Source organism: Enhydra lutris, unplaced genomic scaffold, assembly GCF_002288905.1.
Source record: "Enhydra lutris kenyoni isolate GAN:26980312 unplaced genomic scaffold, ASM228890v2 scaffoldscaffold28, whole genome shotgun sequence".
Lineage (NCBI taxonomy): Eukaryota > Metazoa > Chordata > Mammalia > Carnivora > Mustelidae > Enhydra > Enhydra lutris.
The window spans coordinates 21,892,987-21,912,349 of NW_019154112.1; the positions used below are offsets into that span (position 1 = coordinate 21,892,987).

At 35.7% G+C, this 19,363-nt stretch overlaps 1 protein-coding gene across 1 annotated transcript in view; it reads right to left on the reverse strand.

Moving 5' to 3' along the window:
- Positions 1–13,413: 13,413 nt before the first annotated feature.
- LOC111152149 (GDNF family receptor alpha like) overlaps positions 13,414–19,363 on the reverse strand; it is a 61,325-nt gene continuing 55,375 nt past the window's right edge. Inside the window, exons 8-10 of the mRNA XM_022510503.1 lie at positions 16,372–16,467; positions 16,214–16,286; positions 13,414–13,483 (exon numbers count right to left, since the gene is read on the reverse strand). Coding sequence (XP_022366211.1) covers positions 13,414–13,483; positions 16,214–16,286; positions 16,372–16,467 — 239 coding nt within the window. The remainder of the gene's footprint in view (positions 13,484–16,213; positions 16,287–16,371; positions 16,468–19,363) is intronic.

Sequence of the window (19,363 nt, forward strand, 5' to 3'; positions counted from 1 at the left end):
GCCTACCTCAAGAAAGAAAAAAAAAAAAAAAACCTTAAACAACTTAACCTTATACCCAAAGGAGCTAGAAGAACACAAATAGCCCAAAGTCAGAAGGGAGGAAATAAAGATTAGCGCAGAAAGAGATGAAAAAGAGACAAAACAATATTAGAAAAGATCAATGAAAGTAACATCTGGTTCTTTGAAAACATGAAGGACACTGATAAAACTTCAGACTTAAAGAAAAGAGTACTCAAAATTAGGAAAGAAAAGAAATCACAACTGACACCAAAGAAAAAGAAAAGATTCCAAAAAGCTACAGAAAAATTATACGCCAAGAAATTGGACAACCTAGAAGAAATCAAACCCCAGAAGCCTACAATCTTCCAAGACTGAATCAGAAAGAAAGTCAGAATAGATTAGTAGTCACAAAATTGATTCAGTAATCACCAAACTCCCATAAAAATAAAAGTCCAGGACCAGGCAGCTTCACAAGTGAATTTTGTAGCATTTAAAAAAGTTAGTATATATCATTCTCACACTATTCCAAAAAATCAAAGAGGAAAGAAAATTTCTAAATTCATTTTATAAGATCAGGATTAACTGAATACCAAACCAAAACCAGATAAAGACACATACGCACAAACACATAATCATAGGCCAATATCATTGATCAATATACATACAAGAATCCTCAACAAAATATCAGCAAACCACATTCAACGATACATTAAGAGGATTATTCACCACAATCAAATGGGATTTATGCAGAGGATGCAAGACAGATCAACATCTGCAAATCAATCAACATGATATACCACATTAACAAAATGAGAGTGAAAAACCGTATGATTATCTCAATAGATGCAGAAAAAGCATTTGAAAAGTTGGACATCTATTCATGAGAAAAACTCTCAAAGTGAGTATAAGGAAGCATACCTCAATATAATAAAGGCAATATATGACAAACCCACAGCTATGGTATATACTCAATGGTGAAAAGTTGAAATTTTTCCCTTTAAGATCAGAAACAATACAAGGATGCCCACTCTTACCCGTCTTATTCAACATAGTCCTGCCTTAACAATTGAACACAGAAATTCACTGCATCCAAATTGGTAAATAAAACTGTCACTATTTGCAGATGACAATATATGTAGAAAACCCTAGGGACTACCAGAAGATATTAAAACTAATAAATGAATTCAGGAAAATTACAGGATATAGCAGCCAATATACAAAAGTCTGTTGTGTTTCTAAACACTAATAAACTACTGGAAAGGGAAATTAAGAAAACAATCCTATTTACAATCACATGAAGAAGAATAAGATATCGAGGGATAAATTTAACCAAAAAAGGTGAAAGATCTGTCATCTGAAAACCCTAAGACACTGATGAAAGAACTGAAGATGAAATCAATAGAAAGATAGATCGTGATCATGGATGGGAAGAAAATTGTTAAAATGTCCGTACTATCCACAACAATTTAGTGAGTCAACACAATCTCTTTCAAAATACCAGTAGTATTTTTCCTATAACTAAAATTTGTATGGAACCATGAAAGACCCAGAAGAGTCAAAGGAACGTTTAGATCAGTCCTGGAGATACCACAATTCTTGATTTCAGGCTATACTACAAATCTATGGTAATCAAAACAACACAAAATAGAAACAAAAATAGTCACATAGTTCAGTGGACAGAATAGAGAACCTAGAAATTAACCCATGCTTTTAAGAGCAATTAAGCTCAAGAAAAGAGGCTAGAATATACAATAGAGAAAAGTGAGTCTTTACAATAAATGATGTTGTGAAAACTGGACAGTTATAGGACAAATAATGAAAATGGACCCCTTTCTTACATCATCCACAAACAAACTCAAAATGGATTAAAGACCTAAATTTAAGAGATGAAACCACAGAAGTCTCAGAAGAAAACATTGGCAGTAATGTCTTGGACATCAGCCTTAGCAGTAATTTTCTGGATAGATCTTCCTAGGTAAGGGTAACAGAAGCAAAAACAAACAACTGGGAGTATATCAAACTACAAAGCTTTTAGATAGCAAAGGAAACCATCCACAAAACCTTAAGGCAACCTATTGAGTGGGAGAATGTAATTGCAAGTGATACATCCACTAAGAGGTTAATAGAAATACACACAAAATAGGGCAGAAGAGCTAAAGAGACTTTTTTTTTTTCCAGAGAGAACATACAGATGGCCAACAGACACATGAAAAGATGAACATCACTAATCCTCAGGCCAAAAAAATTCAAATCTACAATTATCTCATACCAGTCAGAATGACTAGTATCAAAAAGATAAGAAATAACAAATGTTGGCGAACATGTGGAGCAACGGAAACGCTCATGCACTATGAATGTAAATTGGTGCGTCCACAGTGGAAAACAGTGGAAAACCTTTTCTGAGTTTCCTCAGAAAATTAAAGATAGAGCTACTGTATGACCAAGTAATTCCACCTCTGTATATTTACCCAAAGAAAATGAAGACATTAAATATAAGTGTCCTTAGGTTTATTCCTACATAAATTTATAGTAGCCCAGATATGGAAACCATAGATATATCTAGATGAAAAAGATGTGGTATATATATACACACTGGAGTATTAATCATAAAAAAAATGAAATATTGCCTTTTGTAAACACATTGATGGATCTAGAGGGTATATGATAAGTGAAATAAGACAGAACAAGACAAATGCCATATGATTTCACTTCTATATGTAATCTAAAAAAATAATTGGGCAAGAAACAGACTCATGAATACAGAGGAAAAAATTAGTGGACCCTAAAGGGGTGGGGTAAGAATACAGATGAAGGGGTTAAGAGGCACAAACTTTCAATTATAAAATAAGTCACAGAAATGAAAATTACAACATAAGGGATATAGTCAATAATACTGTACTTTGTATGGTGGCAGAATGTAAATATGCTTTCTGTGGTGAACATTTTTTAAAATATGTTATTTATTAGAGACCATGTGGGTGCACACACAAGGGAGAGAGACAGAGCCCAAGCATGAAGCAGGGAAGGGACAAAGGGAGAGTGAGAAGGAGAGGAGGAGCCTGAAGTAGACCTCAATCTTAGGACCCTGAGATAATGACCTAAGCTTAACTGACTGAGCAATTCAGAGGTTGCTCTCTGGTGAACATTTTACAATACATGATTGTTGAATCACTATGTTTTACATCTGAAATTACAGGTCAATTATATTTCAATTAAAAATACAGTATTGATGACAATAGTCACCATGCTGTACATTGTATTTCCACAACTCCACATAACTCCATAACTTACTCCACAACTCTTTCATCTTATAAAAGGAAGTTTTGTTTGTTTGTTTTTTTAAAGAATTTCTTTATTCATCAGAGAGAGAGAAAAAAAGAGATAGAGGCAGGCAGAGGCAGAGGGAGAAGCAGGCTCCCCACGGAGCAGAAAGCCTGAGGCAGGACTAGATCAGAGGACTCTGGGATCATGACCTGAGCTGAAAAGACAGATGCTTAATGGACCGAGGCACCCAGGCGCCCAGAAAAGGAAGTTTTTATTCTTTGACCAACTTCTCTCCATTTCCCCCTAGACTCCGGTCTCTGGCAACCACCATTCTACTGTTTCTAGGAGTTCAGCTTTTTTAGATTCCACATATAAGTAATATCATGCAGAGTTTGTCTTTCCTTATTTCACTTAACATCATGCCCTCAATTCCACCCATGATGTTATAAATGTTGGGATTTCCTTCCTTCTCATGGCTGAATACTCTATTATGTGTGTATGTATGGATGGATGTGTATCTTCTTTATCCAATAATCCATAGATGGACACTTAAACTATTTCCATAACTTGGCTGTTGCGCTGCAATGAACATGTGAGTGCAGATAGATCTTGGAGATCCTGATTTTATTTCCTTTGGATATATACCCAGAAGCGGGATTTCTGCATCACAGGGTAGTTTGTTTTTAATTTTTTGAGTCAACTCCATACTGTTTTCAATAGTGGCTACACCAGTCTTTATTCTCAAATGTTCCCTTTTCTCTACTTTCTTGCCAAGATTTCTCTTCTTATTTTTGCTAATGGTCATTCTAACAGATATGAGGGGATAGCCCATTTTTGTTTCAAATTGCATTTCCCTGATTTACAGTAATGCTGAACATCTTTTCATGTGTCTGTTGGCCATTTTTATAGAGATAAAAAAAAATAAATAAAACATGGGAAAAATAGATTTTTTGTTATTGAGTTCCTTATACATTTTTAGTATTAACCCTTATCAGACAAGACTTGCAAATGTTTTCTCCAATTTTATCTACTACTTTTTGTTTATGATTCATTTTGCTTTCAGAAGCTTCTTAATTTGAATATACTTTGGTTGTTTGTTTTTAGGATACCAAGATTATTTCTTAGCAAAAGCCTTTATTATTAGTTAAAAATTTTACTCAATTTTCGGAATTGTCCATTTTTAAATGTCCTCTTATTCTTTCAAAAAAATTAGGTAGCAGGAACTATACAACATATTGCTGATACACTGGTGAGTAAAGAAACTAGCCTCTGGCCTCAAGCAGCTGGAAGCCACAGAAAGGGAGAGATCTCATCAAATTACCACACAAATAGGTGATCACACATATAGCAATTCCTTCACAGGAGAGGTACACAGTATTATCAAAGGGGCTGTCAAGCTAGTCCTAGAGGCCAGTGATAACTTCCCCAAGGAAACAATCATCTAAAATCTACATAGCATGGGATTTACCTTGGTGAGGAGGGGAGGAAGATGAAAGGCAGAGCTAATATGAATGTCTGGTGGTAAGAAAGAGCTTCTAGATTTTAAGGGATGAAAATAAAACAATCGTGGCTGGAACACAGAGTGTAAATGAGTTGGAAGCTCCATAAGAGGTTGGGCCAGGGGAGGTAGGCAGGGGTCATCACACAGCTATTACTATTATTGCCAATCCCTAACAGTAATTGAGCTCCTGCTACCTCCCAACACTGTCCTATGTAATTTATGTGTATCAAATAATTCAATCTTGACAACTTTAAGAGGTACTTACAGTTCCTTAAATAATTAATAAGCAATGGAGGCATGGGGATTTTAAGTAACTTTCCTAAACTCACAGAGTTAATCAGTATAGAATGAGGAGTTTCCATACCAGGGAGTCTTGCTGTGGGGACTATCCTTTCCATTACGAAGTTGTAGAAATTATTGTTTTAGGGCTGGGTTAAGAAATTAACCTGTAATCTAAAAGCTATGAGAAGATTAGACCTTTTAAGTAATAGAGGGAGAGATAGGGGTAACATGGACAGATAGGAGAGTCAAGCATGTATAGGAGAAAAGGAAGGGTTACTACGTTAGCATCAACAAGAGATTGTGAAAGACAGAAGTTTCTATTTTAACTAAAACTTTAACATTTCTTATGTACATAAGTACTTATCACCAGATCAGAAGAACAAGTTTTCCCCTGTAGTTACATATTTTATTATTTTTTAAAGATTTTATTTATTTGACAGAGATCACAAGTTGGCAGAGAGGCAGACAGAGACAGAGAGGGAAAGCAGGCTCCCCACTGAGCAGAGAGCCAGATGTGGGCTTGATCCCAGAACCCTGAGATCATGACTGGAGCCAAAGGCCGAGGCTTTAACCCACTGAGCCATCCAGGCGCCCCTGTAGTTACATATTTTAGAAATGCTTAGTGAAGCAAGCATATAAATACCTTGTCTTTCAATTGCCTGTTTTCAAGTGAACAAATTCATTTTATCTAACCATGGGACAGCAGGGAATCAGATCACCATTTCTCTATTTTCTTGATTACCTCTTAGTGCTAAAAATAATAAACAGGCAAGTAATTGCTCAACACACACAAAGTCACAGTTTTCAGGGGCTGGGACACTGCCTATTCCTCCTGTTGTTTGATAACTTTTCTCAACACTTGAAAAAAAACATTTTATATCTAACAATCTCCCAAGCTAGGAGCAAGAATAATCACCCTGAGTTTTGCTGATGGCCACATTTCAAGTCTGCATGACATCACTACATACTCTTCATTCTCTTTGCATTCTCTTTGTGCTTGGTGATTTCCAGGAGAAACCCAGGACCATCTCACATACTATGTAAGGCCCAAATGTCCAGACCATCCATTTTGTGCTTGCTTGTTCCTTCAGTCTGCTTATTTCCTAGTAGAATCCCATCTTTCATTACTTCCTGGCCTTCCATATCCTTGCACTGGGCTTTAGGAATTCACAATTGGTCACCAACCAACTTATCTTGTATCCTTAACCTCTTCATGTTCCTTTCTCTTTGGTTTCATTCAATTCTATCTCATGGGGTGGATATTAGAATCTTTACAGAAGAGTTGTGCTAATGCGCTGGACTATGTCACATCGGTTAAATCCAGGAGGAAGGGTCCTGTGCATTTATTAAGTCTAAAATTTCCCAGGTGAGGAGTATCCAGGGTTGAGAGCCACTAGGTCAATTGTTCTCAAAGCATAACCTCCAGACCCGAAGCGGCAGCATCACCTGGGAACGTGTTAGGAATGCAAATTCTCAGATCACCCCAAAAAAACAGAGACTCAGAGATGGGGCCCAGAAAGCAGTGCTTAACAAACCTTCCATGAGGAGGACTGAGTTTAGGAACCATAGCATAGGGCCAATGTGACTACCGATTGTGAACTCTATCCTTCCAATTTTAGGCAGTTTCCTGCCATAACTCACTTATTTCTGGACCCAGAGGTTGGGTTTTACATTCTTCTTCAATCCCTTTCTACTCCAAGAGGTTTCTCCCTGTTGCTGCTTCAAAACATCCCATATCTTTGAAGAGAATATCATCAAATTTAGTTATCCATTATGTGATTCTTTTAGGTACCATACTGATTTTTTTTGGGGGGGGGGGATCATTTACTATTCTCTTAATTCCCGCTCACTCATGAAAATTCTGCTGCCTGGCTCGCCAGTTTTGTTTTTGTTTGTTTTCCTCTCTACTGCTATTCCTTGGTGATATCAATATCCTTTCAGTCATCTGTTAACTACCAAACACCTGACCTTTATTCCTTACTAGTCTCATTTGTAATACCTTTTCCTCAATGTCCTCTTCAAATCCGCCTAGCACCCTCGTGGTCCTATTAACTATAACTGTACAATTGATTCAGGTCCCATTTTTCTACCTCTCTTGTACCGGAATTCCCACCCAACAATCCCTGATCTCCACTGAAACCACAAAGCTTTTACCCTGTCTATGACCCATTTACCATCTTTCTAATCATGCCAAAATGACTCAACTAGTTTTTAAATCAAACCCTCTCCCTCTTCTTCCCTCCATTGAACTTATCTTCAAAAATTCAACTATGTCAAAATTCAGCTCTTTACGTCTGGTTAGTTGATGGCAAAAATAAAATGAAATAAAAACCAACCAAACAAAAAAACACAACTTTGACATATGTATTTACGAGCACAAATATCATGCCAGATGATTCGAATAATTACATAGTAGAAAGCCCACATACACTTCTTACCATATGCCAAAACAGTTACAGTGGACTTAAAAAAGAAATTTTTAATATATTTCTCTCAAAAGCTTAAGGTAAATGCTATTAACCTTATTTCAAAGTTGAGGGAACCAAAGCTCAGAATTTAAGTATTTTGTCCCAAATCACAGAACAAGAAGCCAACAAGGATTTGAACAAAGATAAGCTTAGAAATATTGCTGCTACAATATTTCCCTAATAAGTATACTTAACGCATTCCCCAAAATAACCATTTCACAATCTCTCTTCCTTCTATCTTTTCCTCTCAGTTATCAGTTGATGATCTCACATCCACAGAAACTCCAGACACATCCCATGTGCAATGCTGTCCATAGAAGCAAAACTCTAACACCTGCCTATATTCATGGTTTACATTTTCTCACCTATCTCTTTCCTCTACGGTAACTGGGCTTTTGTGTCTACCAAGTCAGTAACAACTGCTCCAGATCTCAGGGACTTATATTTCTGCCAACACCAAAATTAAATTACTTGTCCATCATAGATATTTGATGTTTGTGAATATTTTCTAAAGGACTTATTCCACTTTTGTATTTATGGCTACTTCTTTTCTTATGTTTACATTGCCCTAATAATACCATCTGCTCTTCTTAAGAGGCTCATTACTTTCAGTGATTCACTAAATTAGGATTTTCAGGCAGAAGAGCAGCAGTTACACTTATTACAAAATATTAAAGGAGTATAGTAAATGTAAGCATTCAGTAAAAACTCACCTTATAAAAGGATTTCTGCAAAAACAGTTATGCAACATGAAATTTTAGTAAAGTCTCAAAGTATTTATTTAGCCATCTTAAATACATATTCTTTTTTCCAGTATTATTTTATGTAAATTAGTAGGTTTTTAATAATCATGGAAATACATCCTCCTTAAGCCTTTTTTAAGAACTTCTATCCAGAGGAAATAAAACTAATATTTATGTTAAAAATTTTAAACCACTGCATAAAGGAAATCAATATTCTTAAGAAAACAGAAAATAATTTCATGAGCACACACATATGATATTAAAATAAAAATTAACTCCTTAATTAGTAAACATAGAACCAAAGCAAACTCCGGGCTTGCAAATGAAGATTTTTACTTGAAAGATGGCTGTTTTATGTTTGTAGTTGTATTTTTACCTAAGCATAAAAGAGTCAGAAAATATTTTACCTTGTCACAGTTCTCTCTAGCACAAATTCAACTTATATACAGATATCCAATAGTCCATTACACTCAAAATGAGTAATTACATATTTCATAGACATATTAATAGATTAACATAATTATATGAAGTAGATGGAGAAATTCTAGTTCTATGAAGTTTTATGACTTTATCTAAAATTTTATCTGACTAAATCACTGTTTTAAAGGCCTATTTTCCTTCTCTTTGTACAACCAAGATAACAGATACCTGTGTGATAAATCCCTAATTAAAGAAGATACATTTATGGAAACTGACTTGACTATGCAGAAAAGTTTTGGAAACACCAATTCCCAGAATAAGTTTCTGGATGTAACCAGTGTGATCTGAATGGACACTCAAGTCTCAAAGTAGTATGGAGGGAGCAACTTGAGATACCGGAGTGCAGTGAGTGATTGCAGCCGGATACTCCTCTTAAAGTTTTGAGGAGCAAAGTGTGAAAGAATAGACGAGCAAGCGCATGGAAAAACATCAGTGGGGATGCACCAAATACACACGCTAACGTGGCATGCCTTTAAGGCAGTGATGCCATCATTTTGACCAACAATTCCTTAGATTTTATTTCTTTGGTTGTAGAACTCTCAAATTTGATGTTTTTTTTTTTTTAATTTTTTTCAGTGTTCCAAGATTCATTGTTTATGCACCATATCCAGTGCTCCATGCAATACATACCCTCCTTAATACCAACCACCAGGCTCTCCGAACACCACTCCCCCGCCCCTGCCAAAACCCTCAGTTTGTTTCTCAGAGTCCACAGTCTCTTATGGTTCATCTCCCTCTCTGATTTCTCCCCCTTCATTTCCCCTTTCCTTCTCCTAACATCCTCCATGTTATTCCATATGCTCCACAAGTAAGTGAAACCGTATGATAATTGACTCTCTCTGCCTGACTAATTTCACTCAGTGTAATCTCCTCCAGTTCCCTCAAAAAAGTAAAAAAAAGAAATCTTTCACTTACTCTTTAAGTTGTTCATCTTCATTTCACTGTACAGGGCAACAAAAGGGATGCAGGTTTCCGTAAGTCCCAAAAATATGTTCTCAGAAGGCCCACAGGGAATTCAAAAGTAAGACTAGTTGGGAGACCTGCCTTTAGAGTAACAACAAAGTCCTTGTTTTCCTTCTGCCTTAAATCCCTTCCCAAGGAGCCTTTCTGATTCATCTTGCTGAATCTCAGCTGGTACCACTCTCCTGACTCCTGCCAAGGAGCACCTGTGGGGTTTTATGCAAACTGTTCTAGGGAGAAAAAGTGGCTGTAGGTAAATATGTAGATGAAGCTAGAGGAACAAAACTTTATAACTTAGGGAATTTCTTTCTTTCTTTCTTTCTTTTTTTATAATGATTTTCTTTATTTATTTGAGAGAGAGAGTGAGCATGAGAAGGAGCACAAGCTGGGGTGGGAGAGAAGCAGAGCGAGAAGCAGATGCCCTGCTGAACAGGAAGCCAGATCTCAGGGTCCTGTGATTATGACCTGAGCCTTATGACCAAATGCTTAACTGACTGAGCCATCCAGGTGCTCCTCTGGAGGGAATTTCATCAATGTTCGAATTCTTCTGAGAAGTCTGTCATCTAGTAACCATTTTCCCAATGTTTTTTTTTTTTTTCCCCAGAAATCACCAGCAACCTCTGGTGGTAAACTTGCTTTCTCCTCTTGGGGAGGGAGAGATAAGGAAAATCTTGTAAAGTTCCAAATTCAATGGATCTAGTTTAGATACCCCTCAGCAATGCCATAACCATATTTTTCTGTTTGGCCACTAGAATACTCCACATGGATATCCCACTGGTGTTCCAGTGAATGGTCCAAACTGAAATAATTACTAAGAGCATTAGTCTGGGACCCAAAAGGAAACAAATAGTATACTCAAATTAGTATAAAGTCCAAGTTATCTAAAACTCGATGACTAGAAGAGTTTGATTTAGGGAGCCTTTATACAGGTGTAGGTAGTTGTTGGAAAACCATAAGGAGTAAACCAGTAACTCAGGAATTCAAGAATAGTAATAGCTGAGTCATTACTACTGCTAGTCCTGAAGGGAAAGGGAAATGTTTCTGGAATTCAGAAGGAGAGATTCGTGCAGAAAAAGCCACACTGATAGAAACAGTGATATTCTGTCTAGGGAAACAGCTAGCCCAAGTTGGGCCCACATGGAGGGATCCAGAGGAATATGTCCCCCCATCTTTTCACTATTGGCTAAACCCAGCTGGGAGCCAGAGGACAAGAGAACCTGTATTCATACAGGTCAGCCTCCTGGGGTATATACAAGGCAGAGAAAACTGGTAACAGGATCTGAAGTTAAGTGGCAGACAGTCTTTTCCCATTCCAAGTTCCTCCTCTCCTCTGAACCAGTTTTCTAGGTAGCACCGTGGTTTATCTACTCTTAATCTCTGTTCCTGCCATGATCTTCATGATGTTGTTCTCTGCAAATATCTAATATCAAATCCCTACCATTTTATTTATGAAATATTTATGTCCATGCTATTCTCTCCTGTCACTGTTACTTTACATCACTCTTAATCGCCAACCTATCATTTCTTAGTAGCATCTATCACTTTCACAAATAACTGTCTTTACTTGTATGTACTCCATATTTCCAAGAGAAATTTAGAACTCTGTCTCCAGTGTTCAGAACTCTGTCTCCAGTGCCTAGTAGAGTGGCTGGTACATAGTATATATTCAGTAAATATATGTTGAACACATGAATTAATGCAAACCCTCAATATTTATTGGCTCCACATTACAGTGCATTTTTAGTAGACTCCATGACATTAGTGTTAGCCATCCTCAGTCCACCATTTACATTCCTGCCGAAATGCATCTTCTCATTCATAAATTGGAAGTCACTCCCCTGTTTAGAATTATTTAATGACACTTCATGGTTTTCCAAATGAGGAAATTCATTCATTAAACAGCTTTTTTTTTATTGACCATGTATAAAGGAAGGGAAATTTGAGATGAATCAAGAGATTCAATTAGAATGTTTACAATTTACTATGAACAACAATAATAAAAAATAAATTATAATAAGGTATAGTAGTCCAAGATGCGGGGAGCCCTGAGCAGGAGTTCCTAACTCTAGAGCAGGACAAGGCTGTAAGGAAAGGCTTTCTAGAGGCCAGGATGGGGAAGAGTGAAAGATGGGGGTGGGATGGCGACCATGTTCTGAAGGGGCCTGAAAGCTACATTTATAGGATCTTGACTCCTTAGCTACATGGTTATGAACCTTTTGTGTCTCAGTCCTGATGTTTGTCAGTTTTATATCCCATATTTTCTCACTTTAGACTCCCTGTCCAGGGACAGCTGATTCTTTAAAGTTCTTTAAATGCTGCATGTGGATCCCTACTTCTGAAATTCTGCCCAAAAAGACCTATTCATTCTTGCTGGCCTAAGAGGTAAGATTCTGTTTAAAGCAACTTGACTTCTTTCCTCAGTTTTCCAGAGACATCCTGTTTTTCCTGGACATTAGCAAGATCATATTATATAGCAGGGATTTGGAGGTAGAAATGCTTACATTCTCTTCATATAATTTAGGGAGCTAACAGACACTGGAATATATAGAACTTCTTGAGAGAGCTTTCTGACTTCCCAAATCATTCTTCCCTGTTTTAAAAGATGGCTTTTTCAGTAAACATAGTCAAATGGTAACTTCAAATTTAATTTAATATAGTGATTTAATCTGAAACATGGTAAACAACAATAGATATGAGACCAAACATTTGACCTTTAAATGTAAATATATCACTATTTATTAGTATGCTCAGTTTATTGAATATTTGTTCTCCTGTGCTACTGTAGATAATAAAGCCTCATATGTATTCTAAGCAGTGATACTAATATGATTGCAGACAGGTGAAAAGCACATATGTATCAAAAACTAAACTAACAAACATCTTTTTCATAATTTTCTAATCACAGTTCTACTTTGGTGTCAAATCAGGCCAAAGTAACATATAGAAACATACGACTATAATAATTTGAGTATTAGTTTATTATTGCAGAAATTCATAGTAATTAGCATAGAAAAAATTAAACTCACAAGTATGTCATTATTGAAATGCACATTGAGTTTTTCAGGCAATGTGTTGCTCTACATTTTTATAGGTATGAAGTAAAGACATCAAGTTAAAGAAGTGAATTCAACAGTATTTAAGTTACAAAACCCAAAGATCTTATTTCTGATATTTAAGACCAATCATCTAGGCAAATATATGTAGGAACTTAAAGTCAATGCTAATGATGTAGCTAATGATTTGAAGATGGATAAGAGTACACAAATAACAAATTATACTGGATATCTCCATTAGCATTTTCCTTTTGGCAAGTCAATGGGAACTTATAAGATTGATCAGGAAAAATAAACCCTGCTAACCATAATATATCATATTTTGATGTAACTAATTACTATTATATAAATTCAAATTTGTTATGAAACAAATCATGCAGACTGTAACTTGGGGTAACATATTTTGCCTTCAAGGAAGACTTTTTAATTTTCTACCAGTGTCATAAAAGTTACCACCATACATTTTTACTTGAATACTTTCTTAAAAAAACAAAAAAATCTAACATCATGCCATTATTACTATTTCTTACATTATTATCCTTAATGATCCAATATCATTAGATCCATCTTCACATTTTCCTTATTGATGACAGCTGGGGTATTCTGTTGACTGACTACAAAGACTTCCTATAAAGAAAGTGGTTGTTAATGATCCTTGTCTCTTAAAGAATCAGTCCTCCAGGTATTTGGATTGGTGAATGATCCCTTGTTTGACTTGATATCCTGGAAGTTCTATATAAAAGTAAAAGTTAAAGTTAACAACATGCCATTTTAATGATTTTACAAATGAGCTTCTATGTGCTTATATTTCTGGATGGATTTTATCCCTGGAGAGAAAAATATAATCAAGTTCCTGAATGTAAAGTCTCAATAGTAGAATATTCTATAGTCTTTCTAAGAAGTATGCATTTAACTGTGATTTCCAAGGAATCATTATTTTAAGAGTATTTTAAATTACATTTAAGTTTTAAATTATTTAAGACTTACTTCAAATTTAAGATTTATTTTTTATTTAATTTATTTATTTTAGAAAGAGAAGGGGTGAGGGGCAAAAGGGGAGGGTGAAGGAGAGAAACAGACTCCCCACTGAGCACAGAACCCAAATGGGGCTTGATCTCAAGGACGTGAGATCATGACCTAAGCCGAAATCAAGCACAGATGCTTAACTGACTGAGCCACCCAGGTGTCTTGGTGCCTCAATATTTAAGTTTTAAATTATTGGCTTCTCTTCAAATTCCTCCGAAGATTCAGGGTTGTTTTAATTTCGCATAACATGAAACAAATGTAAAAATGTTAACTTGTGTTGCAGAAAGGTATTCCCAATGCCTGAAGTGGCAACCAGCCTTCTTTCATTAAAAGGTGCTGGTCATCCCTAGTGTAACATGGGTTTTGTTGTTACTGCTGATTTTGTTTGTTTTGTTCTTTCCATGATGGCTTATAATTTTGTCATTTACTTAATCCTAGATCATTTACTTTCTGGATCTTTCAGATTATGGGTAAAGATTCATTTTAAATTTTATGGAAAATAATTTATAACTACATGTGGTGTACTTAATAGTAGAATGATTTGCCTTAAAATATACATTAGAGTAAATTCAAGATTTTTGTCGAAAACACCCACACTGTCATCCAGTAAAGGGATAGGCAGATGAGAAAGAAGGTGAACTTAAACAGGGAATTTAGAAAGACAATACCTTACTTATCTGCGGTACAACAGTAATCTGTAAAAACTCAGTGTGGTAGATATGAACTTTATACATTATGTGTGTCTAAGAAATAAAGATTCAGAACCATTAAAATAAGATTTTGGCTAAACAAGAAAACCATCTGTGTCTCTCTGAAATGGTATGTCTATAATGGAATAGGTAGGCAGGTCCAGTAACTGACAGTGCTCTAAAGTATTTTAAACCAAAGTCAAGTTTAATAAATTCCAATGCTATTAACCCCCTTAGAAACTAGAGCTATTTAGCCTTTAAACTGTATCTTGGGACCCAAGGAACATCTCATACACATACAATTTTAAGGCCTTGGAGAAAAGCAGTTTGGGTACTTGTGTTGGTGAGCACCAAATTAAATGCTCCATGGGATGGGATCCAATGAGTAGATAAGTAGACACTGCATTTAAAAATTCATTGGAATATATTTAGGCAGAGTGTAAACTCATCAAGTGCCTGACCTGTTGGTATTGCCATATACCTCTCCACTTAAGTATTTCATTTTATCTGCCCGCTTGTCAAGGTCTTAAAGTGAGAGATTTCTGGAGAAGCCATCAGTCTACAAGCATTGAGTAGTGTACTGAATTCTCTGTGATTGCCATAAGAGAAAGGTCTATTGCCATTGCTCTTCTCTAGACTTAATCTTACTGATAAATATATTCTATGTGTGTGTGCCTATACATGATATAAATGTATATACGCAAACATATATATTTCTTCATCGCACGATACTCAAATGAGACACAAATACACACTCATGTATAATGAACAAGAAAACAAACATCAGGGGCTTCTGGGTGGCTCAGTTGGTTAAGTGGCTGCCTTCAGCTCAGGTCATGATCTCAGTGTCCTGAGATCAAGTCCCACATCAGGCTCCCTGCTCAGTGGGGAGTCTGCTTCTCCCTCTGCCTCTGTTGCTCCCCCTGCTTGTACTCTCTCTTTCTGTCAAATAAATAAAAATCTTAAAAAAAAAAAAAGAAAAAAGAAAATGAACATCACTGATTTATAAATATGAGTTTTTAAAAAAAATGAAAGGTAAGCAAATATACACCGTTTTATGTCTATTGGTCAATATTAAATAAGTGGAAAAATTTTAGACCCTGGACATCTAGAAATATAGACATGGATACATCTCTAATGTAAGTCCCACATGTTTGCTGGAGCATTACTGCATTCCAGCAACGAGGACAGCCAAGGAAAAAGATTTGGAAAGAGTGAATTAATGTGAGGAAATAGTAATAAGTGTTTCTAAGGGTACCCTGTGAAGTCTCATTAAATGCTTCTTTTAATAACTGTATATTAAAACATGAATACAGTTTATTAGCATATAAGAAACTGAAGAGGAAATCTTCAGATAAATATAAACCATACAAAGTCCTCAACAGCTCTGTTAGGTAAGCTGATCAATCCTGCAAATGATTTGAATGAGGAATGCAGCAAAGTTCAACTTGGAATTTGTAGGAAAACCAGGGGAAAGATTGATAACAGTTTAATTGGGGGGAACGATGCACATGTGCTGCTAAAATGCAACATTAAAGAAAAAAAAATCTCCCTGATCACATTTCTCTTGCATCTGAAGACTTAGAGTAATGTTTCCATGGACCTATCCCACATTAAAAAATGATTTAGTATGTCTTAACGGAGAAGCTTTCATTCTCAGCCCCTTTGTAGGGTCTGCCATTGTGAAATGTGCTGTAACCAGGCCGATTCTGTTCCAGCCCTTCCCTTCTGAGTTGTATCCAGTTACCTCAGCTTGAGCATAACCAGGAGAAGGATTCCACAGGTGACAGTCATGCACATGACAGCGTAGATTACTTCTCCTAGAAACAAAAGATTAAAAAAAACAATTACTGAATTTTTGAGAGAGAATAAATAGTAAAAATAGAGGATGGATGTTTAACTGACCGTGGAAAGGGGAATGAAATCCACTCAGAGTTATCTCCTTTGCAGGTTTTCTTTTATGCAATGCCATGCCTTTGACATTAGACAGATTCAGATAATCTGAAAGAAAATAATGAAAATTAGTTAGAGTATTTAAAAGTCATACATAACTTTTTTCTAAGGGTTGTAATTTGTTTTATATTATATTACAAGGTAGCAATTTATTTCTGATGCTCTTTTAATAAAATCTGATAGGTGGGGATGAAAGCAGGAGCACGTTCATTACATTTTAACAGGTTTTTTTTCCCTAACTTTTAATCAGATAATTTCTTTACAGAGATTGCCGGATTTTTTGTTTTTTGTTTTTTGTTTTCCAAAACCATGATTAGGGAAGTGCATTATACTTTACGACAGTTCACTGTACCTTATATATAGACCAGGGGTAAAAATCAGCAACTTGAAGCTACCCATTGTAATATTAAAAAGTTTCCTGTTTGTTTGTTTTACGGGAATGATTATTCCAATGTGCTTTTAAGGATATCTCATTTCCCTAAAACACTTTGTATTTATGAATCTTTAAAAAAAAACAAAACTTACTTATTTACTTATTTGAGAAAGAGAGAGAGAGGGAGAGCACAGAAGGAGAATGAGAGGGAGAATCAGACTCCCCACTGAGCAGAGAACCTGAGGTGGGGCTCCATCCCAGGACCCTGAGATCATGAACTAAGCTGAAGGCAGATGTTTAACTGACTGAGCCACCCAGGCACCCCTGTATTTATAAATTCTTATCAAGTCCCTAAAACAATCACTCTGTTCACCCTCAGACTTCCAACATCCAACTTTCCTTATTTCCCTACTCTGTCTCTTGTAAGTCCCTTCCCTCTCTATTGTTGTCAACTAGCTTTTGTCACACTTATGGGAAAGGGTCACACTTATGGAAAAGCCACTCTATGGCCCTAGTCTTTGTGGCAACATTTTGCTAAACACATTTCTATCTCACTTCACAACTCACAAGACAAAAAGATGGGATCCTTAAAACTAATTAATGGATTCATTTTTAGTGACATTCATTGATAACTTTGAAGTGAACTCACCCCTAGTTTTGATTCAGTTCAACACAGATATGAATGTTAAATATACCAATAGCCCAATAACCAATTTCTTTGATGATGAAGATTCAGGTAGGATTTGAATCTTTAAAAAAGGGTGGGGGAGATAAGATAAAGTTTCCCCTTGAGAGACTGGCTGACCACTCTGTTTCATGTCCTTTGAGATCTGAAAGTCCGAGTAGACTGTTGTTTGTAGAAATGAGTGCATCCAATAGTGGAATCATACATCTGATGACAATTAGTGTCAAGAGGCTCTGAGTAGGAAGGGAAATGGAAAGACATATTACCAATAGTCCCATCCAGTCCTTTCTTCACCAAGAGTTGCTGCTGTACACAAGCCAGCTGCTGGGAAGCCAAGATTTGAGGTCTAAGTTAGGAATAATCAGCAGAAAGCAGAGGAGACATACTTCAGATCCTAGCAAAGCTCTCAGTACGGGCCCAAGAAAAGGAGCCAACATAAGAGGTAGAAAAGGGAAGATTTTGTTATTAGAAAACCCATTTTCAAGGAGTCTGAACTCTAATACAGTGGAGATGTTTTAGTTTAAGATTTTTTTAATTTCTAGACTTACATACTGGGTTATCATATATTTATAGAAGTCTGACTTTCTTAGGAACTGAAAAATCAATCTCTTCTAAAATCAAAAGTAATAGAGGTAGAGTGTGTGAATTTTTTTTTCAATTTTGTTGTCATAAAATACATTTTGTTATTCACTATAAAGTTGGAATGGGAAAACTGAGCTATTTCAAATAATATCATTTTTATACTAGTGGTTCCTTTTTTGGGGAAGAATTAATTTTAATCAAGTTGATCTTACAGATTTTGGTGAAGCAAATTATATTAAAATTTTATATTCAAATCGCTTCAGAATATGAAGGACAGTTTTGCTTTTAAAAAAATTCTATGGCATTTTATAATGTTTTAATTCTTTTAAATTTAAAATTCTATGGCATTTTGAGGCAGATCCATGGCTTACATATAGATGTATAATGTACATTGGCTAATTATTTGAATGATGCTATAGTATTCCTTTATGAAATTCTATCCCTAAGTACATTTGGTCTAGTTAGGTACCATGATTCATCTTTACATAAGAAAAAAGGTTACTATTCTGACAAATTAGGCTGCCTCTTAAATATATCTGCCTAAGGTAATTGTTAAACATTCACCTACCAAAGTTTAGAAAGAATCGTCTCATTCACTAAATTTCACTCACATGGAACTCATTAACAAAGTTATAATAGATCAATGACAGAAATGTTAGCTAACGATCCCAGTGAAAATTTTAATGTGTCTAGCAATCACTCCACAATCTTAAATATTGCACCCTAGGAGGATACCGAGTATCAGTTAGAGAGATTAATGTTACAGAGGGTTTCTTGGCTACTGAAGCCCATTGGAGATTCTTCCCTGCCTTTTATAAACAGTGAGGTTTACGGTGTTTTATAACCATGAAATTAAAGTCGGCAGAGTTAATAACCAACCTCAGTCCCACACCATCTGCTATATTTATAGATAAACACTGTCAGTGACTTGTTTATCTTAACTCATACCCTAGAGGAGTTAAACACTATTATGAACTATATTGTAAAATCCCTGTACATTTGACGGGAAATCAAGATTAATTTCAGCCCTATGTTAAGAACAAATTTAAATAGTGTTCTCCTCAAATAACTACAGAGATGTGATCATTTCTTTTTTTTTTCTTTTTCTTCCAAATCCTTGTGCAGCAGTGGCTGAGAGCTGATGGGATCTAAAACTTTACATTTTATAATTCTTATGAAATGGTAAATGCATAAATAAAGATACGATAGATCAGATACAAAATAATGATTTAAAAAGAAATATCAGAATAGTTGAAATAGAAATTAAATATATCATATAGTGCAACTTTGTAAATCTTCGATTA